The following is a 26,984-nucleotide window of genomic DNA, read 5'->3' as shown; positions in this document are numbered from 1 at the left end:
GCACAGCATTACAGGATATGAGAGCCATATAAAAATCAATCATAATAAAACCTGATCTAAATAAGGGACATGCTACAAATGTGATCAGCAAAAACATTCCAAAGGTGAAATGAAGATGGATTTAAAACAGGGGTCTCCAAACTGTGGCCCTAGTCTTTATCTGGCCCTTTATCCTCCCACTGACACCAACAAGGAGATACTATTTCTTCCACGGATACCAATGACGGGATACTATACCTTCTACTAATAGGGGCACTACTACTTCTCCATATTTATTTTCACTGATGCCGGGCCCCACACATTTTCTGCCCCTGCTGGCCACAATCCGACCCTCCTAAAATCTCAAGAACAATAAACTGGCCCTTTCTTTTATTAGGTTTGGAGACCCCTGATTTAAAAGAATAAGTACACCTTTTAAAACAAAAAATAAAAATAAAATTAAATGCACATTTTTCTTGCAGGTAAAAAAAAAAAAAAAAAAAAAAAGTTGGCATTTATTGTTTTATTGTTTTATTTGTTTTTGGGAGCCTGTAAAAGCATTGCGCCAGCGATCAGAAAATGATGGGTTCCAAGCAGGACTCCTGCAGACCTGTCGGTGTATCTGTTGGCTCGTACCTCATACAGCCAAGCAGATAAAAACTGACAGCAAGAATGAACTACCACAGTGTTCAACAGTGCCATGGTAGTTCATTGAGAAGTACATGCCCACAGCCGCAAACACGGGTTGAACATGTAACATGTACCAAAAGGTGAACTTTTCCTTTAAAATTATCTTAAACCCAAAGTGCATTATCATGTAGTTCAACTTTACTAGCTGTAAAACTTTATTTCCCTGTGCTGTAAACACTTACATTTCCTCTTTTTGGAAGATCTCTGCTATGTGTTTCCTCCCCAACCCCCCCCCCCCCCCCCGCTGTGCTTCCCTGACTTCCAGTTACTGTGATATAATGCATTGTGATTACATTAGGAGCAATGCACCAGCTAACTTGATTGTCTGCATGCTGCCCAAATTCTGCTGCCACAGCACTAAATCACAATTTTTTTACACTGCCTGTATGTAATGCTTATTACACATTCCTCAAGCACAGAGAACGTGTCCCCCATACACATCAACAAACGTGGGGACATGCAGCCTCCAGGGAAACCCTAAAAAGGCAAAAGGAACCACCCTATTAGGCAAAAATTTATCACAATGAACTTTCAGAGGCTCATTATGCTGCAAAGACTGCACATAAAAAAAGGATATGACAACGATTGTGTTTTTTTTTCTTGGAGGGTTTCATAATGCAAAAAAAAAAAAAAAAGAAGTAACTCAAAAAATTAACTTAATTTATCCAGTGAAAAGCAAATCACTGTTCATGTTGAACTGTCAATTACTTGCAGACATAATTCATATGATTGGATAATTGAAGTGAATACAATTTTTTAAATGAATATTCTTAACATCTTTAGTAAATCAGACCACAGAGGTTTACTCCTTCTCAAGCAAAACAAGCTGATGGCTTCAAGGGGAAACAGACTTTTTTATATGAATTTTTTTTTTTTTTTTCGATCCAAATGGCCGCACTCCAACACCAACAAAAATGTATTTATTGGTTAAAAATATGTCCAGCAAAAGATGGAATCCATCGATCAACATGTTTCACACCATATTTCATTACTGTTGCTTACTCATAGCCTAGACTATTTTTTTTAGAACAACAAATAAACATGCCTCATAGTAGCCTCGGTCAAAGAAGTGACTTCTAAAGCAGTTGATAACCGTGGAGCGAACTTTGAAGATTTTGGACATGTTCTCTCCGCGAAGCATCATGTGACGGTTGTTTAGTTGAACGTCCACATCAGACTCTTCGTTCAGGAGGTTATCAGCTCCTCCGGCAGGGGCCAGACCAATCAACTCCCAGTAATCACAGGCTAGTTCATGTCCTCCTGGTGCCTGCAAAAAAAAAAAAAAAAAAAAGATAAATAAGACCAATGTAATACTATTATGTATATGAAAAAAATGCAACACACAATTATTACATATCCCTCTGGAAGTTTAACCCCCTTCATGACCAGGCCATTTTTTGCGATATAGCACTGCGTTACTATGACAATTGTGTGTTAATGCAGTGCTGTACCCAAATAAAACTGATATTTTTTTCAGACAAAGAGCATTTTTTTCAGAGGTATTTGACCACCACTGCGTTTATTTTTTGCTCTATGAACAAAAAAAGACTGATAATTTTGAAGAAATTTATATTTTATTATATCTATACACACATAATATTTAACGTTCTGCTATAAAACCTCCAATAATTTTTTATTTTTTTGTAATAAAATCTAAAAATTTCTTTATAAAATTTAGGCCAATATTTATTCTGCTACATATTTTTGGTAGTTAAATAATATATATATATATATATATATATATATATATATATATATATATATATATATATATATATATATATAAATCAGAATTCAGCACAGGAGGGCTGCCCTGTACCAGCTTATCTGATACAGGGTGGTCCTTAAAGTGCAAGTTCACCGTTACAGATAATCTGTAAGGTAAACCTACAATGGACCCCCTTCCCATCCCGCTAAACGGAAGTCCGGTGACCACCCGTTCTGACAGATCATATAGCCGCTTTACCAGTCTGTGGATTTGAAATCCCTGCGTCTTTCTCTCTTCGCCTGCAGTTACAGGATGGGCTGCACAGGTTCTAATTGGTCCCTGCCGCTCCATGTGACAGTGCTAATTAGAATTCCTCTAGATGTACCGCCTTATGATGTACATTTAGGAGACTAAGCTGAGGGGATTTCTAAGTCCCGGACCAGTGAGGTGGCTATATTAGGTCTCCTACCGGGTGATCGCCGGGCTCCAGGTCACCGGGACTGGAGGGAGAGGGGGGTCCAGGGGAACTTACCCTTTAAAGAGGAAGTAAACCCCGATGAGTTTACTTCCTCTTTCATTCCCTGCAAAGGCAAAGCATACTGGACTACTATGCATCGCATAGTAGCCCATTATGTGTCACTTACCTGACACAGGAGCCAGCGAAGTCGCCGCTGTCCCCTGTAGTCCGCCACATCCATCTTGCTGGTGGCGTCTCGCAGCTCCACCGCTGTCATTCGGCGGAGCCGCGATGACGTCACTCCTGCGCATGCGCACGGGAGCCGACACGCGCGGCAGATCCATTGTTGGAAATGCCGCGCTCAGTGCGCCTGCGCGTCGCTGTCTACGGCGCATGCGCCGTAGACAGCGGTGCCTGTCTTCAGGCAAATATCTCCTAAACCGTATAGGTTTAGGAGATATTTCTTAGACCTACAGGTAAGCCTTAATCTAGGCTTACCTGTAGGTCAAAGTGGTTTGTAAGGGTTTACAACCACTTTAAGTGGATAAAGGGGAGTAAATGATCTTACAGGGACTGAGGTACTCTTGTATATGTGAACCCTAAATCTATTTTTCAGTAGGTTTCGCATCGTGCCTCACCATATACAGTTTTCTTAAGAAAATCATTTTTTGTGAATTAGAAGTTTAGAAGTCTCTTGCCTGAAGATCCTGCCACTAATATCACTTACTGTTGAAAGAAGACAAAGCTAAACCACTGCCTCACAATTAGCAATAGCATTGTCAGCTTGCCATGTGTGATCCTTCAATTGATTATTGGGCTGTCAATCAGATCCAACAACTAACTGAAAGAGTGGGCATCCGGGGACGTAGTCCTTTGTAGTATTACAGGGATGTTGGTTGATCTAAATGAGATTGTACAACCAGAATGTATTGTCTATGGATTGCTTTAGACCTACTCATATTTACCAAATCCCATTTGATTAAAGAGTGGTTAAAATGTGCCATCCTGTAGAACGTGTATTTGGTACCCATCTTGCAATGCTATAATAAAGGATCTCATTTTATATTCTAGCTGTGCAGATCCAACTTGTGGTTTCAAAGCTGCCACTCATACCTGTTTTCCGTCTGGCACTAGGTTCAGGGTTCCATATACAGCAATTGTGCTTTCTGTAGACAGGACAAGTGCATTGTAGCACTGGCACTGAAAAATAAAGATATACATGTATAAAGATCAAGTTGCACTAAAACTTGTATTAAAGCAGACCGTTACACAAAAGCTCTCTTTAACGGATTTGAAGAAACAACTTATTGCTTACCAATTTATCGCTAAGGACACACTGAAGGTATCCGGTACCATCCCGGAGCACCACAAACATTAAAGTCTTGCCTAAAGACAAAGAAATAAAGAAGTGAGAATATATTTGAAACAGAAATTATACAGTAAATAGAAATAAAGTTGTGATTTTTATATGGTGCTTATACTATTTAGCTTAAAGTGGATGTAAACCCACTCATCTTTTCTAAACTATTGCAATATTGGTTATCTAGAAGGATATGCATGCCTCCTGCATGTATACTTATCTGTCAAATGTCTCCCCTCTGTCTGTTACGAGACCCGAAAAACTGCAGATTCTGTGGGTGGGTCTGTTTTCCAGGGCTCAGTGGGTGGAGTCGTGATGTCAGTAGACTCCCCGCCCACCTCTACACTCCCCTTATCAACATGCATTTTCTCCTGTGTATTTCTTACACTGAACTTTTGCTTTGATCACTAACATCCAGTCAAAACCCAGAAAAGTCCCATGACTTCAGCATGCCAAATCATGCTGAGGTGGGGAACATCCAATTCTGGCAGAGCAGAAGAAAGGAGTGGGAGGGAATTAAAAAAATAATGCATGTCTCTTAGGCTAGTGCACGAGATATGTAAATCACCCGTCACTCACAGCAAGGGGGAGGATTTCACAAAGTTTTTCTCCGTTTGTCAAGATTTATCTCACTGAACAATAAAAGAGGATTGCTCAGAGAAGGAATAACTCTTTGTGGCAAGACTGGGCTCAAAATGATAGAAAATCTTATACTCTACATTATGACATCAAAAAAATGTTTTCTCAGGTTTACATCCACTTTAAAAATAGTAGCAAACTCTGAGCTAACTTTTACCTACAGGTAAGTTTATAATAATGTAGAAAAAAAATCATCCGCACTCCGGTTGTTTCTCTTAAAGTGGTTGTAAACCCTTACAACACACTTTGATTAAGGCTTACCTGTAGGTCCAAGAAATATCTCCTAAACTACATGGTTTAGGAGATATTTGCCGAAACACAGGCACCTCTGTCTATGGCGCATGCGGCGTAGACAGCGGAGCGCAGGCACACTGAGTGCGGCACCCGTCAACGGCGATATGCCATCCGTGCGGGAGTGACACCATTGCGGCTTCGCCGAATGACAGCGGCGGAGCGGCGAGATCCACCGAGAAAATGGATGCGCCGGACTACAGGGGACAGCGGTGACTTCGCTGGCTCCTATGTCAGGTAAGTGACACATAATGGAATACTATGCGATGCATAGTAGTCCATTATGTTTTACTTTTACAGGGAATGAAAGAGGAAGTAAACCCATCAGGTTTTACTTCCTCTTTAAAATTTCTTCATTTTAATAGCCACGGTGAACAAATGCAGATTAAGTCAGTTGACACGTTTCAGCCTATAAAGCCTTAGTCATAACCATAACAAAAAGTTTATAATAAACCTTTCTTGTGGATACCTTGAATATCTCCAAAATGTGCCCCAAGATATTTACATAGTGTTCAAAATGATGAAATTGCCAATGCACGCACAGTAGTTCTGCACCTCAAAACGTTGGGTTATATTTCTATTGTTTATTATTATTTTCTGATAGAATTGGTTTAATGCCTCGTGTACATTTCCAACATCCACAATGTGCATCCATTTTAGATGTTTTTTGTATATGTCAGTTATTTTATAGCTTTCAACAAAAATATATATATATTTTTTAAGAAGTACGTTCTTTGCTCTCATACTAATATTGAGTGTCAGCAACCCAATGTAAAGTCCCATACAGGACACACTCTTTTTGAGTGATTTTTTTTTTCTGCATTCACAGCACAGAGTGTGCCCCGAAATATAGAGAGTGCCGTGCTGTGATGTGGTCTGCCATTGACTGACATCATTGTGAATTGAACCTGAACCCGGAAGGAAGACCGGGTGGAGATGGAAGTGCCAGGATTGAAAGCCCAGAACCGGGAGGTCTTATTTTAAAAAAGTAGGTCTGTCTTTTTTTTTTTATTTAAACTTTATTTGATTTTCTGTAGTAAAACAAATAACCCATTTTATTGGGTGATAGTAATCAAAACAAATACAATGGACCTCCACAACCCTCCCCCCACTCTCTCGTCTCCATTCGTCGGTCTCCTTCATCACTCCTCTGCAATTCTCCATAATGCCCCTTCCCCTCTGCTACCTACTCTATCAATTTCTCTGTCTATTTAATAATTTCCTTGAAATGTGTCAATTTTACCCCTTCTACTATTGAATCGTGCTACCTGACCCCTCCTCTCTACTACTAAGATATTCCATTTTAAATATATAATCAATTCTTTCAAGCCATTCTTTTATAGTTTGGTCTGTCATAATGTACACGTGGCCCAATTCTTAAAAAAAAAAAAAAAAAAAAAAATAAAAAACCAGCAACATTCCTGGTCCATTGTATGTGTGCTTATTTTTAAACCATTTGCGTTAGGTGGGTGTTGAGGTAGGAGTAAAGCATACCTTCTATTTTCCTATAAAATCATAATAAAAAAAAAAAAAAACACTGCACACTTTTTTTTCAACTGGATCTCCTAAATGTAGACTGTTGAGGTCCTCCACTTCCCATATCTCATCCCCTTATTGAGGTATGCATGCCCAGGTAATGACCCAAAAAGTTATACTAATGGGAGCTTATAGTAAAAGCCACCCGAGCAAGAAGACAGGTTAAAGATCAAGGGTCAGGCAATAACAGACCCCAAACAGGAAGGGCGGGGTGCAAAAATTTGCCAGAATAGAAAAATAAAAAGGAGGTTGCTTCTTTTCAGTGCTAGAACTACGTAGGTTCGGTTCCCACAAGCTCCGAAATGAAGTTATAAAAAGACAGCAAAACAAAATTAGCAATATTATGGCACACACACCTGCCAGGTCTGAAAACGAATCAAGTATATTTAAAACAGAAAAGAAATAAATAAAACTGGCTACCTTGCCTGCGTAGTCTATGGACCCAGCCAAATACTTTTACTCTCTGACCACGATAAGCTTGTAGGTCCCGAATCTTCACCTGTAAGAGAAACAAGGCAATTGTGTTTTTTTCTAAAATACTTTTTTTAAAATAATATCAGAAACACAAAACAATATAAAACTGTTTTTCTAGGAAGTACACATTTGGGTTTACTAAAAAATAAATAAAAAGAAATGAGAATCAACCTGTTAAGCTAATTTTATTATATTGCAGAGTGGATGGAAGTTCTTTTTATTGCAGTAGATTAACAAAACAGCATCATATATGCCATTTCTTGCCATTTGCAAAACAGACATCTCGCCTTTTCTTCGCTCTACTAATAGCAGCAGTCAGGTTTTTACCTTTCATCTTACAGAAAAGTGAAAAATCTGCTGATTTCTCATGTTATTCGGAAGGTGTTTTGGTCCACTTGTGAAAAAAGTCTCCGCCTGTTGTCCACTGTATTAAAAAGGAAATATTCTGGTCTCTTACCTTCAGTATGTTGTATATCACATTTTTGATTTTATAATTATAGCTTGCAGAGGATTGAATACGTTATTGGTAAAAACACACCCACAATGTGTTTAGGGACTCTGACCGGCTCTAGACATACAAGCTCTAAGCCAGAGAACTGAGCGAGCACATGACCGCCGATTGACCAGTTCTTAGCTTGCTCTGGGCGATTGTTAGTCACTGTTCTCCACTCTGCTCCTGCAGTCCTGAGCTAGAGAGGGGACTGTCAATCAGGCAGCTGTGTGGATTCCGACAAGATTGTCAGGTTGCTTCTAGAGCCTGAAATGGCTCTGCCACGTCAGCTGATAGCAGGCTACTATCAGCCGACTCTGGGTCACAGGAGTACAAAAGTGCGTGCACCCCCGTGACCCAAAAGTTTTTTTTTTTTTTAGCCATACTTGTTTTAACTGCAACCTTTATCACATGGTCCAAATATTAAATTATATATCCAAGTACAAGAACAAAATTAGGGATGCACCGTTATATCGGCTGAAAATAGGGTTAAAGTGGAACCTTGGATTACGGTCATAATCTGTTCCAGGAGAATGCTCGTCATCCAAAGCGCTCACATATCAAAGTGAGTTTCCCCATAGAAGTCAATGGAAACGAAGAGAATTCATTTCACAATGTCTTCTATTGTATGCAATGCCGCATGTGGCCAGGTGGGAGCGCCAGACACATTCAGAAATACTCGGAGGCTCGAAAATACTTGGTTACCGAGTATTTCCGAGCCTCTCCAAGTATTCCCGAGTGCATCAGAGTGGCTCCGAGTGTCACCGGCGCCCCCCGCACCTCTGGCGATAGAAAAACGTGTGCGATTTTGCTGTGTTTACGGTGTATATCAAAGGTAAAGATTTCAATGCATTTCAATGGGGAGGTGTGTTTTCGTTACTGACCAAATATGCACCAAAAATGAAGCAAGCAGGATTTTTAACACCGCAACAGACCAATGTGAAGACATACACAGAATCTAAAGGGATGTGCATTTTATTAAAACGCAAAAGCACTTAAACTATTCATTAAAAAGTTGAATATATCTATGAATCATAGAGATATATATATATATATATATATATATATATATATATATATATATATATATATATACACACACATATATATATACATACACACACACATATACACACACACACACATATACATCTCTAATCGATCTATATATTAAAAAAAAAAAACTATCCATTTCAGTTTTGGGCCAAGTGCATCCTGAATTTTCATTTCAGTGCGCCACTAAACAAGATATAATGTAGCTTACCAGTCATTAGATGTGATGGTTGCATTTGGTTTCATTCTTTGATTTTTTTTTGGTCTGTATTATAACCTGCTGATCCTGCCAGTAACATTCTTCCTGTCCTAAGGTGACGGCGCTCACTCACTGTGCTATATCTATGGGCAAAGAGCACCAGCACCCTAAGAGAGGAAGTGCCAACCCAGGAGGAAGGAGGAAGTTCTCCAGTCCTAATATACGGCCTGATAATGCTGGAGAAACAAGTGCATAGTACAGCACTGGATTCCTAGCAGTAATAACGGGTATATACACATACACTTGCATGAACAAAAGACCCTCAATATTAAAAAGTCAACAGAACAAAAAGGAAGCAAATAAAAAAACATAAAAAATTGTTCATTGGGTCATTTTAATGACGGCTCAAATCCAAATAGTGTAAACCAAACCAGTGAAATGGAAGAAGCAGTGCTGGGACGCTCGGTGAATTACATCTGTGCCAAGCTTAAACAAGGCCATCACCTGACTACACTGTAGCACAGGGGTCTCAAACTGAGGGCCCTCCAGCTGTTGTAAAACTACAAGTCCCATCATGCCTCTGCCTGTGAGAGTCATGCATGTAACTGTCAGCCTTGTAATGCCTCATGGGACTTGTAGTTTTGTAACAGCTGGAGGGCCGCCAGTTTGAGACCCCTGGTGTAGCAGGAGTATCAGGACCACAAGACTGGTTGAACAAAAGATAAATAGGTCCACATATTTGATTGCAACCAATTCTTTAGCGATTTACCTGGAGTGACAGTTCTTGTAGTGAATGAATGAAATACTTATATAGCGCACAATGCGAACTGAATCGCCTCTAGGCGCTGTAGTGGGGGAAGTACAGGGATTTTCATCACTGACCTCCACTTCTAATTCACCCCGACTTTCCTCCTCTACATGCTTGTTCCATGTCCCCTTCTCAGTACTGAAGCCAGAGCTCACAAGTCTCAGCTATGACAATGAGGAAATATGGAAGCCAATCATATCTCCTCCATAGTACAAACTGATATTCTGATTATTGTGAGCAATAAGGTTTTCTCTGACACGTTCACAAACGGCTTCCTATATGACTGGATTTCGTATATAAAAGATCTTACCGTTTTTTGCTCTGGAAGATTGGGATCATTTTCGATGATGATCTTCTTGGCTTCCTCCAGATTTTTTTCACGTCTCATGTTGTCCTCAGCCTGTGTGTGACAATGAAATAAATGGGCAAAGGTAAAGACAAACGTTCTAATGTATGTAAAAGTGAAAGGTTCCTCCAGAGACTGGTGAGGATGTGGTTAATTGGCCTTCCACCTGATGGTGCCTACAGTTTCAGGTCCAGCACCCCAAATAAAAGTGCGCATGACATGGCTGCCAGGGGGACCACTCTGCCCACCGACCACTGCGGGGGACCATGCCACTGAATTAGAAAAACAAAACTGACCGCCGATGCCAGGGGGACCATTCCTCCTACTGACCGCTGATGCCAGGGGTATCCCTGGGGTAAAAAGGTCGAATCAGACCTTTTGTCATGTTTTCAACTGCTGTGTGCTCCCGCTGTATTAGACCCTCTGTATTAATTGTGGTAAATACTGCTACGGGAACAAAAATTTGTAACCAATTTAAGACCAGGCCTTTTCTGGAACTTATGGGTACAAGTTTAATTTGTTATTTAACTTTTTATTTTTTGATAATTTTTATTTCTATTACAAGGAATTTAAACATCTTTTGTAATAGAAATAAGCAGGATAGGTCCTCTTTATCTGGGGTCAAAAACAAAATGATTTTACCTTTAACCACTTGCCTGCTGGGCACTTATAGCCCCATCTTTCCGAAGGCCAACTTTCAGCGCTGTCGCACTTTGAATGACAATTGTGCGGTCACTGTACCCATATGAAATGTTTACAATTTTTTTTCACACAAAGAGCTTTCTTTTGGTGGTATTCAATCACTACTGGGGTTTTTTTTTTTTAAATGCTAAACAAAAAAAGACTGAAAATGTAGAAAAAAAAAAAAAAAAAGAACTGTTTTATAGTTAGTATAGTAAATTTTGCAAACAGGTAATTTTTCTCCTTCATTGATGTGTGCTGATGAAGTTGCACTGATAAGCGACACCAATAGGCAGCACTGATGGGTGCTGGTGGGCACTGGCAGGTGGCGCTGGTGAGCACTTGATGTGTGAAAAGAACACATTTAGAAAACAACTGCTTTCTGTGTGTCTTTGTGGTGAGCCTGCACTGATCCTTATAATTAACACAGCTCAGCACCTTTGGTGTAAACAAACCTTAATGCCGCAAGCAAAAGACCGATGTCATGTTTTGATCGGAAAATACGACCGTGTGTATGCTCCATTGGACTTTTGCTGGCACCATTTCCGCCAGCAAAAGATTGTGAGCAGGTTCTCAGTTTTTGGTTAGAAAAGTCCTGATCCGAAATTCTGATCGTCTGTACAAATTCGATGCGCAAAATTCCTACGCATTCTCGGATGCAATTCGATGCATGCTCGGAAGCATTGAACTTCATTTTCTCGGCTCGTCGTAGTGTTGTACATCACTGTGTTCTTGACGGTCGAAAGTTCATAGAACTTGTGTATGTAAGCCAAGCTTGAGCGGAATTCTGTCTGAAAAACCATCCAAGTTTTTTTCCGACGGAAAATCCGCTCGTGTGTACGTGGCATTAGACTACAGATCATCACTCATCAGACAAGCACAGATTCCTTCTCACCTCTTTCTTATCTTTGGCCTCGTTCTTTGCCAGTTCGCGGTTGAAGAGCTTCTTAACGTTCTTCAGCTGAGTCTTTGAGATCACATCCCATCTCTGCATGAAAAGGAACAAACCCAAGATTAGCAAGACCACCACATCCAAGATACAAAGATGTTTTTGCAACATTCACACTGTGCAACCAAGAAAAATTAGACATAAAGGCACACACTATTGACTTAGTAGGTGAAGACAGCACTCTTTCAGTTACAAGCCAAATACTTCATGTTTAACACTGAAAAAAAAAAAAACGTAAATCAGAAATGGTATTTTATCATGTCTGCAAAAAGTTGAATGCCAGCCATGTTTTCAGTCTGCACAGTTACACTGGCTCCTCTGCTGTACTGAAATAGCTTACTCTGATTTCACTGCACACTGCGAGTTTCTCATAGTGTGCATTCGAAGCTGTAGCAAGTCAGAGAGTGTCTGAGTAATTTTCATGGCTGAAGAATTTTCAGCATCCTCCATCCTTATGGTCTCTGGCTGACTGCTTCTATTCATTGGATTTCTGTTTTTTTCAATCATAGAGGCTCAGCATTTCAAATCGGGGCGATACCTAGGGTGGTCTGCATGGAAATGCTGCCTGCTTAGGACTACTGACACCTCCAGACTGACATTCACCCATCAACGCATTTTGATATTTGCATAATTCCTCCCAAGAGAGCCCACTGCTTTGCATCAGGAAGGACATACATTTTGTTTGGGTACAGCGTCACATGACCGCACAATTGTCAGTTAAAGGGACGCAGTGCCAAATCGCAAAAAGTGCTCTGGTCAGGGAGGGGGTAAAACCTTCCAGGGCTGAAGCGGTTAAATACATGTTGGTTAAAGGTATAGCAAAAAATGGCCTGGCCGGGAAGGGGGTAAATCCTTCTGGGGCTGAAGTGGAGAAAGTAACTTCATTCTCTCTATTATCATTGACTATTTTTAATTCTTATGCTGCTAGCATTAGTAAATATACTCTATCATATTTACTTGTTTTAAAATTTCTTCAGTTACTTCCTGATTTCCAGGCTTAGGCAACTGATGTCATACATCCCAGGAGTCTTCAGGAGGGGAGGAGGGTTCACAGCTCAGCCAATGCCTCAGCAAAGGGCAGATGGATTCCAGGAAGTAAATGCTACATGAATCATCTGCCCTTACTCAAGATGACCACTGTAGAAATGCAGGGGATGTTTTTCAAAATTATTTCACAGCACAATAAAGCATGGAAACAAGGAAGGATGGGGGAAGTTTGCTTTGACTATCAAAAATTAATTGAATAGAATTTTTGGTTTGTGGTGCTCAGATTAGTTTCACTTTAAATTCACTGCAGGGGAACATGCAGGAATTGCACAGGTGCAATTCTGGTGTGAACCGGCTCTTAAAGCGCATACATACTGAATACATCACTTGGGACTCTACATCATACACACACACACACACATATACTGCTGGAAATTCTGTATGGCATACAACCTCGTTTTCCTTCTGTGAATCCACATAGAAGACAGGGAAAGGCTCCTTCCCTACAGTCAGCATGGCCTAAAATTAAAAAGATTGTTAGTCTGCATATTAAAAAAAACAAAATTATAAAGCAATGCAAAGCCCATGAGTACCAAAGGAGCAGAACTCCGTATCCATTAGAGCTGCACAATTAATTGTTAAAAAATCGTGACCTCCATTCAACCCCCCCCTTACGATCCCTATGCAGAATTTCCAAATTCATTCATGTAACAAGCATAGAGTTCTCTGCTCACTCAGCTGTCAAAAGAAGAAAAAAAAAAAAACAAATAAATAAAAATAAAAAAATAAAATAAAAAAAAACAGGCAGCCTGCCAAGCTTTTTACAACATTGTCTGTTGTGGTACATAATTATAAACATTGTAACTTTTTCTTCTTAGATCAAAGGAATGAACTTTGGTCTGTAGATGAGGGACGTTTAACCACTTAAAGACTAAACCCTTTTGTGACACTTGTTTCTTACAAAGTTAAAATCAGTATTTTTTTGCTAGAAAATTACTTGGAACCCCCAAACACACACACACTAATATATATATATTTTTTTAGCAGAGACCCTAGGGCAGGGGAAGACAACCTCGGCAATCCAGCTGTGGTCAAACTACAAGTGCCAAGAGATATTGCAAGACCCTGACAATCACAGGCATGACTCTTGGAGGCAGAGGCATGATGGGATTTGTAGTTTCACCACAGCTGGAGTTGCATCAATCTATGGACATCTACTTTAGTACAACCAGCCTGTCAGAATTTTTTTGCACTGTTATGCTGGCAGGGAAGGCTCCTCACTGGCAGAACACAATAGCGCTGCGGAAGGGATTTCCCCATCAACACAGTGTTGATGGGGGAATTGATCAATTTTCTTTCCTTCCTCCTATTTTTTTATCATCTCTGCAAGGACAGAGAAAAAATACAATGCATCTCTCGTCCATTTAGAGACATAAAACACAGGGGCGGGCTTCCTTCTGCTGCCCCCAGGCTCCTCTCTTCCAGCTCCACACTGAGCAAGCTTCTGCTCACCTTGACGTCATGCCAAGCAACGCTCTGCTTGAGTGTCCCAGTTTGGAGTAAGACATCCCTGTTGCCAGGATCAGGGACGGATCACCGAGCGGGTAAGAGCTCGGCACCAGTGTTCCGCCACTGTTGGGGGGGGGGGCAGTGGGGTTACTTGCTGCAGTACTCTGAGCTGAGAGTGTCTCTCATGCAACTCATAGCCTGCACTGACAGCCGTCCCTCTCGCAGATGGGAGAGGAGAGAGCTGCCAATCTGCTCTCTTTCTCCTCCTGCGTGTACACCACAGGAACTGTGATTCATCAAACTCAGCTGTTTAGCTTCACAGTTCCTGCGGTACACACACAGGAGGAGAAGGAGCCGATCGGCAGCTCTCTCCTCTCCCATCTGTGCAGGCTATGAGCTGTATGAGAGACACCCTCAGCTCAGAGTCCTACTGATGAGCACCGATATGTGGCACTAATAGTAAGCACTGATATGTGGCACTAATAGGCAGCACTGATGCGCACTAAGTGGTACCAATATGTGGCACTAATGGGCAGCATTGATGAGGCTTGCACTGAATCAGGGCACTGATGATCAGAGCCCTGATTACCAGTTTAAACAATGTACTAATACTAGTCTTGCTGGATAATGGCTTTTCTTTTCCTCACACATATACAGCATGGGAAGAAAGGACTGCTGATAACCGGCAGGTCTGTTTACATGTTTTCAGCTGATCACATGGTAAAGGGCCACTGTGATCAGCTGGGCCAAAGAGTGTGCACACCCCAGGCAGCACGTAGGAGGCAGAGTTCTGGGAGGATGTCCATGGATGCCCCCCCCAGAACTGGAAAGCCAGGGCTCTGATGGAGGGGGGGGTCAGGGAAGCCCTTCATGGTTTCTTGCACTGGGGCCCTGAAGGTTCTAGTTATGCCTCTACACAAATACAGAAGGAAGTAAAAGGAATAAAACGGTTTATGTACATTTCAAATTGTTTGGTAAATGTCAAGCCCTCTGGCTTACTGAGCCTCTCGGCAGGTCTGTGAATGTGATGGATGATCTCACCAATCAGTAAGGAGAATCAGCATTTAAAATCAGCTTTCTGGAGCCATGAATTGTTTGAAGTGTTTTTTACTAAAGGTTTCATAATTTTCTTAATTTGAATTGTTCCGATCTGAGACAGGTTAACAGCATTAGCACTGCTGTTATTGACAAAGCAAGAAAACCTCAGTCTCAGAAGCATCTGAAGGGAGCTGCCAATCCCTTTGCTCATGGCTATGTGCAAAAGAGACGATGATGATAATCAGAAACATTTAACTGGTGTAGAAGGTAAGACGACACCTGAGGAATGTATACAAACAACCCTCTGCAGGTGAGCAAATGCCTTTTGGGTAACTGATATTCCCTCATTGTGGCCTGCAGGTGATTTGCTCCACCCAGACGGTGCTTAAACCCTCATATGATAGATACCAACCCTGGACATTGACCCTGAGGACAATGTTCTAATGCCTTTACAATGTGCATCGCCCACAACCTAATGCATTTATATGGCCATAATCAATTACTATGTCATGGATAATTACTGGCCAATCATCATAAACGTTTCCCCTTATGGACCTGTTCAGGAGCATTGAGTCCACCAAACTCCGATACATTTTTTTTCCCCCCTAAATGAAGGAGGGGAGGGTCCAACTTCTTATCTTTTTGGTGTGTTGTCATTGGTTGAATCATTAAAATACTTTAACCAGTTAATGACAGCGCCATAGCAGATTTACTATAGGGTGGCCTATACACATACACACACACACACACAGTTGTGCTCATAAGTTTACAAACCCTGGCAGAATTTATGATTTCTTGGCTATTTTTCAGAGAATATGAATGATAAAAACTTTTTTCACTTATGGTTAGCGTTTGGGTGAAGCAATTTATCATCAACTGTGTTTACTCTTTTTAAATCATAAATAAAAAAAATAAAACTACTCAAATTACCCTGATCAAAAAACATTACAAAAACATACATACCCCAATTCTTAATACCATGTATTTCTCCCTTTAACATCAATGACAGCTTGAAGTCTTTCATGGATGAGGCTCTTTATCTTCTCAGATGGTAAAGCTGCCCATTCCTCTTGGCAAAAATCCTCCAGTTCCTGTAAATTCTTGGGCTGTCTTGTATGAACGGCACATTTGAGATCTCCCCAGAGTGGCTCAATGATATTGAGGTCAGGAGACTGAGATGGCCACTCCAGAACCTTCATTTTATTCTGCTGTAGCCAATGACAGATTGACTTGGCCTTGTGTTTTGGATCATTGTCATGTTGGAATGTCCAAGTACATCACATACGCAGCTTCCTGGCTGATGAATGCAAATGTTCCTCCAGTATTTCTTGATAATATACTGCATTCATCTTGCCATCAATTTTGACCAAATTTCCTGTGCCTTTGTAGCCCACACAGCCCCAAAACATCAGCGATCCACCTCCATGTTTCACAGTAGGAATGGTGGACCTTTCATTATAGGCCTTGTTGACTCCTCTCCAAATGTAGAATTTATGGTTGTGGCCAAAAAGCTCAATTTTGGACACATCACTGCAAATGACTTTGTGGCAGAAGGTTTGAGGCTTGTCTCTGTTCTGTTTGGCGTATTATAAGTGGATACTTTGTGGCATTTGCGTAGTAATGGCTTTCTTCTGGCGATTCTACCATGCAGCCCATCTTTCTTCAAGTGCCTCCTTATTGTGCATCTTGAAACAGCCACACCACATGTTTTCAGAGAGTCCTGTATTTCACCTGAAGTTATTTGTGGGTTCTTCTTTGCATCCCGAACACTTTTCCTGGCAGTTGTGGCCGAATATTTTAGTTGGTCTACCTGACCGTGGTTTGGTTTCAACAGAACCCCTCATTTTCCACTTCTTGATTAGAGTTTGAAACCTGCTGATTGGCATTCTCAATCTTTTTATATCCCTTTCCTGTTTTATACAGTTCAACTACCTATTCCCACAGATCCTATGACAATTCTTTTGCTTTCCCCATGACTCAGAATCCAGAAACCTCAGTGCAGCACTGGATGAAAGATGCAAGGGTCTATCAGGAGTCCAGAAGCTCACTGACCTTTTATACACACACACTAATTACAAGCAAACAGATCACAGGTGAGGATGGTTACCTTTAATAGCCATTCAAACCCCTTTGTGTCAACTTGTGTGCATGTTATCAGGCCAAAAATCACCACGGTATGTAAACTTTTGATCAGGGTCATTTGGGTAGTTTCTGTTGTCATTATGATTTGAAAAGAGTAAAACACAGTTGATTAATAAATGGCTTCAACCAAACATGAGTGAAAGTTTTTGTGTTACCATTCAAATTCTCTGAAAAACGGCCAAGAAATCCTAAAATCTGCCAGGGTATGTAAACTTATGAGCACAACTGGATGAGTACAACAAAAAAATAGAGCACTAAACAGTGCACTGATCCTCAAGTATAAATTCTCTTTGCAAGACATATTACTCCCCATCTTCCAGCACAACACCCCCCCCCCCCCCCCCCACTCTGAAATCGCCAACCCAGCATAAATCTTTATCCCCACCAACCCCTTTATACCACAAATCCTCTACCCCTCAAATTTCCCATCTGAGCACAAATTCCCCCCCCCCCCCCAACTCTATCATCATCCCTTCTAACACAAATCTAAACTACACTAAAATTTTGCTTCCTAAATAAATTGTAACGCCACTTCTGCCCACAAAACTCCTCTTCCCAATACAAATTCTCTTTCCCCCCTCCTAGCACACATACTCTTAACCTCAGCAGAAATGTTTGTTACTCTGAAGCTGCTGTCATTAGTTCTGCCAGCTTGTGGGTAGGAAATCCATGTGGCGCGCCCCCTCCCCTGAAAAACTTCAGGATTCACTTGGCAAACCGAAATTGACGTAATTTAAAAAAAAAAAAAAATATATATATATATATATATATATATATATATATATATTATAAAATGATTGTATTATATTCATCTTTTTAATAACATGAATTTCAATGAATATGAATTTAACGTCGGCCATTATCAGCAACTTTTGAAGTGGTGTTAAAAATCCTACTGGTTGCATTCTTGGTCAGAGGAAAAATAAAAAAAACGCACCTCCCATTGAAAATGCAGCAAAAATGCAATTATGTTGCATTTTTGAGTCACGTGACCTATGAAAAACACATACAATAACCACGGTAAAAGCTCTGCAAAATCGCGGGGCATTTATGGCAGCCATTGTCATCTTTTCTTTTGCTACAATGCCGAAAAATCTATTTTCAGCTGATAATTTTTGGTAGCTGAAATTTTGATGCATCACTATATCCCATAGTTAGCAGACACTATAACTTTTATGCAAAATAAATCAATATACTTATATTATCCCTTAATGGGAATTTATTTTTTAACCAAAAATATGTAGCAGAATACATATTGGCTTAAAACTGATAAAGAGATTTGATTTTCTTAAAAAATAAAAAAAATCATTGAATCGATTTTTATAGCAGAAAGTAAAAGAATATAGTTTTCAAAACTTTGTTTAGATGCAAAAAAAATGCAGTGGTGATCAAATACCACCAAAAGAAAGCTCTATTTGTGGGGGGGGGGGGGGTGGGGGGGGTGGTGGGGGGGGTAATAAAGTAATAAAAGTAAAAAAAAAAAAAAAAGATAAAATAGCTAGATCAGGGTTTAACCTAGGTCATTAGTGTGCTTTAGGTAGGGAAAACAGCATTTTTTTAATTTTGGTATCGGGGGGTGTTTTACATAAGAGAGAAAAAAAAAAGACATTATGTGTATGTGATATTGCGGCTATTGCTGCAATAATCAGTAGGAGAATTTATTTTGTGGCGTTCTTTGGTAGGTCATGTACCAGCAATACAAGTACATTTAAAAAAAAAAAATACAAAAAAAAAAAAATAAATGTTTACACCTTTTTCACTAAAACACCCAAAAAAAAAAAAAAAGAAAGCTTTTCCTAATAAAAACGACCCAATATTTTTTTTCCTACCTAAAACACCCCAATACTATATTAAAGTGGTTGTAAGAGCAGAAGGTTTTAAAAAAAAAAAAAAAAAAAAAAAAAAAACAGTGCAGCATCCCCCCCCCCCCCAATACTTATCCAAGCCAGATCTTTCTCCAGCGATGTTGCACGAGTGTTTTGGGCCGTCAGGAACTCTCCCTCCTGATTGGCTTTGACAGCAGCAGGAGCCAATGGTGCCACTGCTGTGCCTGAGCCAGTTAGCCAATCAGGAGTGAAAGGGGGCATGGCCAAACCGGGGCTCCATGTCTGAATGGACACAGGGAGCTGTGGCTCGGCTCAAATGCCCCCCTAGTAAGCCGCTTGCTGCGGAGGCACTTGACCGGAGGGAGGGGCCAAGAGAGGGGGCGGGGGACCCAAGAAGAGGAGGATCCTGGCTGCTCTTTGCAAATCCACTACAACAGAGCAGGTTTGTTTTGTTTCTTTAAAAATAACTTTACAATCACTTTTTAAAAAAATGCTTTTTGTCCCAACAAAAACAGCTCAATAGGTAGAGAAAAAAAAAAAAAAAAACACTTCGATACTAAATTGAAAGAATTTTTTTTTTCCCCTGTAAAACACCCCAATACTAAAATACTAAAAATAAATAAATAAAAAAAACATTTTTCCTACCTAAAACACCCAGATAGATACTAAATTAAAATTATTTTTTTTTCTGTGCCAGTTTTCCTTTCATAAGAAAAAAAGCTATCCATTATCATTTACCGCCAAAAGGAAGCTCAATTTGTCCTGCAGGGGAAAAAAAAAAAAAACGCAGTATAATCCACCTGGATACACTAAGTAGTAGTGATGATATGTACAGTTTTACTAACACATGCCATAGTAACAAAGCAGGGGGTTCAGGCGCTAATACTTGTTTTTCATTCATCATGAAGGAGTTCCCATGACGCAGAGTGGAATATGAAGAAACTGAAAGGCAAAACCGGACTAGAGCCTCAGCTGTAAAAGTCATAAAACACGCTGTGCAGAGAACAGAGACTTCTATCAGGTGAATTACCTTAAGAACAGTTTTGAAGGGTTTCTCCTTTGTCCCATCACCAGAGGCATCATTCCCTTCTTTCTCCGACACATACATCTCTTCTGTATGGAGACAATGAAGACCTTTTATTTAGAGGTTAATGACAGCAGGTTTCCACAAAATTCCAGTATAGAGAGAAAAAAAAAAAAAAAAAAAAAAAAGCTTGCAATACAATATAAAACCCCCATAAAATAATAAAATAAAAAAATAAAAAAACTTCTGACCTGCCCAAATCTGACCTGAGTGAAGGGAAGACACATTGTACAAAGGCAACCGAGGGGTGCAGGACCTCTGGGTTCAAACCACATGGACACCTTGTACACAAACTTAGGGACAGATCAGCGTAACCATGACGCGGTCGGTGTTTCTCTACCGACACCAGAGCAGCTCAGTGCCAACAGAGGAAACAAAAAGAAGCTCAGGAATTGTCACTTAACCACTTAAGGCAGGGGTTGACAAATTTGCTTGGAATCTAGGAGCCAGCTTAAAAAGTTAGGAGCCAGGTCCGTGACGGCGATCTGGACCTGTCCCTGGCCTGACATGGAGACGAGTGAGGGGAAGATAGCAGCGCCGTCGCCGCCCCCCCGTCTCCAAGTCATTGCCCATAGCTCTAAGGGTCCTTTCACACGGGGCGGATCAGTTCTGATCCGCCCCGTGGATGTCCGTTTGCTCAGCGGGGATCACTCCGCCGATCCCCGCTGAGCAGGGAGATGACAGGTCTGTCTCCGCACACTGTGCAGGGACGGACCTGTCACAGCGCCGCTCTCCCCTATGGGAGATCGGATGACGACGGACCGCAGTGCCCGTCGTCATCCGATCCGATCCGCAGACGGATGGAAAAATAGCTTTTTCCTCCGTCACACTTTTTCGGATCGGAGCGGGTCGGATGTCAGCGGACATGTCACCGCTGACATCCGACGCTCCATAGACCTCTATGGAGCACCCGTTCAGGTCCGCCTGAAAAACTGACAGGCGGGCCTGAACGGGACATCAGTGTGAAAGGGGCCTTAGAGGGACATTTTTTTTTTTTTTTTCAAATGACAATTTTTTTTTCAATTGCATTTTAGTGTAAATATGAGATGTGAGGTCTCTCTGACCCCAGATCTCATATTTAAGAGGACCTGTCATGCTTTTTCTATTACAAGGGATTTTTACATTCCTTGTAATAAGAATAAAAGTGACACAACATTTTTTTTAAAAGAACAGTGGGAAAAAAAAAAAGTTAAAATAAGAAGAAAAAATAATAATTTTTAAACGCGCCCTGTCCTGCCCGCATATAAAATCGGTGTTCGAACCACACATAGGAGGTAGCGCCGTGATCGGTAGAGCGAGAGCAATAATTCTACCCCAGACCTCCTCTGTAACTCAAAAAGTGCAACCTGTAGAATTTTTTTAAACGTCGCCTATGGAGATTTTAAAGGGTAAAAGTTTGTCGCCATTCCATGAGCGGGTGCAATTTTGAAGCGTGACATGTTGGGTATCAATTTACTCGGCGTAACATTATCTTTTACAATATAAAAAATAATTGGGCTAACTTTACTGTTGTCTTATTTTTTTATTAACTAAATTATTTTTCCCAACAAAAGTGCGCTTGTAAGTCCGCTGCACAAATACGGTGTGACAGACAGTATTGCAACAACCACCATTTTATTCTCTAGGGTGTTAAAAAAATATATATAATGTTTAGGGGGTTCTAAATAAAGGGAAGAAGAGGCAGGTAATATAAAACAGGCAGAGGAAACTTCATTAGCATTGCTGGTTTGTCATACCAACAGCGACCACAAGAGGACGCCAGATTCCATAAGGAATCATAGGACCGCAGAAGGCCTCAAAGCTGTGGCCTAAATTTTCGGCCGCCGGCGGAACGGCCCGACGCGATCACGCTGGGGGGGGGGGGGGGGGTCCACAGAGACAGGATACCCCCAGCTGTGCTGCCCCAGGCGCGAGGTCGCTATTTCTAGTCGCCAATGCGACCTGGCGCCCGGGTTTTGTCGAGCCCTGACTTAAGGACCACCTCCTGCACATATATAAGTCGGCAGAATGGCACGGCTGGGCACAATCACGTACCTGTACGTTGCTTTTTAAGTGCCCCGCCGTGGGTCGAGAGCACACCGCCGGTGGCGCGCTCCCAACGCGGTCCTGAGCTCCGTGACCGCGGGACCCGAACGCTGCTGGTGTCCCACGATCAGGTCACAGAGCTGAAGAACGAGAAGAGGTCTGTGTAAATAAACCTCTCCCGGTGCTTCCTACTGACCCTGTCACCGATCGTCTGTTCCCTTTTATAGGGAAAGGCGATCAGTGAGGTCAAATGCCAGGCCACGCCCCCTACAATAATAAAAAAAACACATAACATCATACATAACACCTACACTGCCCCCTAGTGGTTAACTCCTTCACTACCAGTGTAATTTACACAGGAATCAGTGCATTTAAATAGGACTGATTGCTGTATAAATGACAATGGTCCCAAAAATGTGTTAATTTCTGATGTGTCCGCCATGATGTCGCAGTCACAATAAATAAATAAATATAAAAAGCTGATCGCCACCATTACTAGTAAAAAAAAAAAATATATATTAATAAAAATGCTATAAAACTATCTCTATTTTGTAAACGCTATAACTTTCGCGCAAACCAATCGCTAATTGCAATTCTTTTTTACCAAAAACATGTAGAAGAATACGTATCGGCCTAAACTGCGGAAAAAAAATGTTTTTTTTATATAATTTTTTGGGGATATTTATTATAGCAAAAAGTAAAAAAATTGCATTGCAATTGTCACAAACCGAAAACATTTATTGTTTTTGGGGTGCATGTTGTAGGGTCTTCGTTCACAGCAGCCTTTTGGGGTCTGTGACACAAGTACAACATTGTCATCAGGACAGGAAGGGAAATCTCTCTGATGGAGCCCTGGATAGGAGTCAAAACCAGACAGGGGCTCTAACATGGAAGAACAGAAAAGCGAAGAAATTATCCATTGTTGGAAATGTCCATTCCATTCAATGCTGCCATCTTCATCTCCAGGATCCCAGGGTACATTCCACAGTGTATCCTATCAATCATCCATAATCTATTCTTACATTAGTCCCACCTCTGTGTGTATGGAGCTGTGCTCTGTCCCCTCTACATACCTATGTGGGGTTCTTTACACCCCTTCTCTCCCCCCCATGGGTCCCCTTACACCCCTTCTCTCCCCCCCATGGGTCCCCTTACACCCCTTCTCTCCCCCCCCCGTGGGTCCCGTTACACCCCTTCTCTCCCCCCCGTGGGTCCCCCTTACACCCCTTCTCCCCCCCCCCCGTGGGTCCCCCTTACACCCCTTCTCCCCCCCCCCCCGTGGGTCCCCCTTACACCCCTTCTCCCCCCCCCGTGGGTCCCCCTTACACCCCTTCTCCCCCCCCCCGTGGGTCCCCCTTACACCCCTTCTCCCCCCCCCCGTGGGTCCCCCTTACACCCCTTCTCCCCCCCCCCGTGGGTCCCCCTTACACCCCTTCTCCCCCCCCCCGTGGGTCCCCTTACACCGCTTCTCTCCCCCCCCCCGTGGGTCCCCTTACACCGCTTCTCTCCCCCCCCCCCGTGGGTCCCCTTACACCGCTTCTCTCTCCTCCCCCGTGGGTCCCCTTACACCGCTTCTCTCTCCTCCCCCGTGGGTCCCCTTACACCGCTTCTCTCTCCTCCCCCGTGGGTCCCCTTACACCGCTTCTCTCTCCTCCCCCGTGGGTCCCCTTACACCGCTTCTCTCTCCTCCCCCGTGGGTCCCCTTACACCGCTTCTCTCTCCTCCCCCGTGGGTCCCCTTACACCGCTTCTCTCTCCTCCCCCGTGGGTCCCCTTACACCGCTTCTCTCTCTACCCCCGTGGGTCCCCCTTACACCCCTGTTCTACCCCCGTGGGTCCCCCTTACACCCCTGCTCTACCCCCGTGGGTCCCCCTTACACCCCTGCTCTACCCCCGTGGGTCCCCCTTACACCCCTGCTCTACCCCCGTGGGTCCCCCTTACACCCCTGCTCTACCCCCGTGGGTCCCCTTACACCCCTTCTCTCCCCCCCATGGGTCCCCTTACACCCCTTCTCTCCCCCCCCCGTGGGTCCCGTTACACCCCTTCTCTCCCCCCCGTGGGTCCCCCTTACACCCCTTCTCCCCCCCCCGTGGGTCCCCCTTACACCCCTTCTCCCCCCCCCCCCGTGGGTCCCCTTACACCGCTTCTCTCCCCCCCCCCGTGGGTCCCCTTACACCGCTTCTCTCCCCCCCCCCCGTGGGTCCCCTTACACCGCTTCTCTCCCCCCCCCCCCGTGGGTCCCCTTACACCGCTTCTCTCCCCCCCCCCCCCGTGGGTCCCCTTACACCGCTTCTCTCCCCCCCCCGTGGGTCCCCTTACACCGCTTCTCTCCCCCCCCCCGTGGGTCCCCTTACACCGCTTCTCTCCCCCCCCCCCGTGGGTCCCCTTACACCGCTTCTCTCCCCCCCCCGTGGGTCCCCTTACACCGCTTCTCTCCCCCCCGTGGGTCCCCTTACACCGCTTCTCTCCCCCCCCGTGGGTCCCCTTACACCGCTTCTCTCTCCTCCCCCGTGGGTCCCCTTACACCGCTTCTCTCTCCTCCCCCGTGGGTCCCCTTACACCGCTTCTCTCTCCTCCCCCGTGGGTCCCCTTACACCGCTTCTCTCTCCTCCCCCGTGGGTCCCCTTACACCGCTTCTCTCTCCTCCCCCGTGGGTCCCCTTACACCGCTTCTCTCTCCTCCCCCGTGGGTCCCCTTACACCGCTTCTCTCTCCTCCCCCGTGGGTCCCCTTACACCGCTTCTCTCTCCTCCCCCGTGGGTCCCCTTACACCGCTTCTCTCTCCTCCCCCGTGGGTCCCCTTACACCGCTTCTCTCTCCTCCCCCGTGGGTCCCCTTACACCGCTTCTCTCTCCTCCCCCGTGGGTCCCCTTACACCGCTTCTCTCTCCTCCCCCGTGGGTCCCCTTACACCGCTTCTCTCTCTACCCCCGTGGGTCCCCCTTACACCCCTGCTCTACCCCCGTGGGTCCCCCTTACACCCCTGCTCTACCCCCGTGGGTCCCCCTTACACCCCTGCTCTACCCCCGTGGGTCCCCCTTACACCCCTGCTCTACCCCCGTGGGTCCCCCTTACACCCCTGCTCTACCCCCGTGGGTCCCCCTTACACCCCTGCTCTACCCCCGTGGGTCCCCCTTACACCCCTGCTCTACCCCAGTGGGTCCCCCTTACACCCCTGCTCTACCCCCGTGGGTCCCCCTTACACCCCTGCTCTACCCCGTGGGTCCCCCTTACACCCCTGCTCTACCCCCGTGGGTCCCCCTTACACCCCTGCTCTACCCCCGTGGGTCCCCCTTACACCCCTGCTCTACCCCCGTGGGTCCCCCTTACACCCCTGCTCTACCCCCGTGGGTCCCCCTTACACCCCTGCTCTACCCCCGTGGGTCCCCCTTACACCCCTGCTCTACCCCCGTGGGTCCCCCTTACACCCCTGCTCTACCCCCGTGGGTCCCCCTTACACCCCTGCTCTACCCCCGTGGGTCCCCTTACACCCCTTCTCTACCCCCATGGGTCCCCTTACACCCCTGCTCTACCCCCATGGGTCCCCTTACACCCCTGCTCTACCCCCATGGGTCCCCTTACACCCCTTCTATCCCCCATATACTCAATGGATTAGCTTATACCCTGAGTCCCCTATATACACCATGGGTCTCCTCTACACCCCTTGTGTTCCCCTACATCCCATTGGGTCCCCATACACCCCTTGTGTCTCCCATATACCCCATGGGTCTGCTTACACCCCTTTTGTTCCCCTACACTTCTACGTGGGTCCCCTCTACCCACCCCCCTTTGTGCCTACCTACACCCCTTGTGCCCCTCGTATATCCAATGGGTTCCCTTACACCCTTGTGTCCCATATATACCCCATGGGTTCACTTAAACCCCTTGTGTGCCCTCTACCCCACCCCCTAAACCCCATTGTGTCCCCTATATACCCCTTGTGTTTTCCAACACCCCTATATGGGTCCCCTCTACCCCCCTTGAGTCCCCTATATACCCAATGGGTCCCATATATACCCATTGTGTCCCCCAACAACCCTATATGGGTCCTCCCTTTGTGCACCCCTTGTGTCCCCTATATACCCCATGGGTCTCCCATACCCCCTGTGCCGCTATATACAGTACAATAGTTATAATGGTGATTGATGCGATGTCACCCCTTGTACTGACCAGGCAATACAGTCAGTGTACGGTCAGCCATGCTCTCCCCTCCCCCCTGTCATCCATATGTCCAGCACAGCACTCAGCCCCCTCTATACAGTGACACGGGAAGCCTCGTCACTCACACAGTGTGCGCAAACCCCCCACATCCCTCACCGGCCTCCCCATCCCCCTTCTCACCCAGCTGGAGCCGAGCCGTGCCTTCTCCGATCGCGTCCATGTCTCCCACACTGCCTGGCAGCCGGTTGCATCAGATGCGCTTCCTCTTGCTCAGTGCGCAGGCGCGGAGTAGACGCGCCCATCTGACCTCAGCGCCGCAGTCGATGTATTGCGGGTATTGCTCGGCTATTGCGCGAGGACCGGATGTAAAGATTCTGTCGCCTCAGCTATTTTCAGCCATTTTTTTGGAAGGAAAAAAAAAAAAGCAAAATGGTAATGTGAAAAGTGCTGTGGCAAAAATCATTGTTTTTAGAATCTTAATCACTGTACCTGTGACATATCCTGTATGGTAATAGAGGAAATGGACATAAACCCCCAGCAGGGACGCGGTCTGC

The 26,984-nt window shown here is 44.0% G+C and overlaps 1 protein-coding gene across 1 annotated transcript in view; it reads right to left on the bottom strand.

Annotated features, from left to right (window-relative positions):
• NARS1 (asparaginyl-tRNA synthetase 1) overlaps positions 1-26,766 on the bottom strand; it is a 41,728-nt gene extending 14,962 nt beyond the window's left edge. Inside the window, exons 1-9 of the mRNA XM_077462955.1 lie at positions 26,611-26,766; positions 20,193-20,275; positions 13,101-13,166; positions 11,607-11,699; positions 9,995-10,084; positions 7,081-7,159; positions 4,150-4,220; positions 3,948-4,034; positions 1,715-1,936 (exon numbers count right to left, since the gene is read on the bottom strand). Of these exons, the coding sequence (XP_077319081.1) occupies positions 1,715-1,936; positions 3,948-4,034; positions 4,150-4,220; positions 7,081-7,159; positions 9,995-10,084; positions 11,607-11,699; positions 13,101-13,166; positions 20,193-20,275; positions 26,611-26,650 (831 nt within the window). The 5' untranslated portion in view covers positions 26,651-26,766. The remainder of the gene's footprint in view (positions 1-1,714; positions 1,937-3,947; positions 4,035-4,149; positions 4,221-7,080; positions 7,160-9,994; positions 10,085-11,606; positions 11,700-13,100; positions 13,167-20,192; positions 20,276-26,610) is intronic.
• Positions 26,767-26,984: the final 218 nt, after the last annotated feature.

The sequence above is a fragment of the Lithobates pipiens genome, unplaced genomic scaffold (genome assembly GCF_037356315.1).
Source record: "Lithobates pipiens isolate NorthernLeopardFrog02 unplaced genomic scaffold, aLitPip1_a1.2 Scaffold_3, whole genome shotgun sequence".
NCBI lineage: Eukaryota > Metazoa > Chordata > Amphibia > Anura > Ranidae > Lithobates > Lithobates pipiens.
Note: the sequence above shows the minus strand (reverse complement) of the source record. Positions and strands in the feature narration are given on the sequence as shown.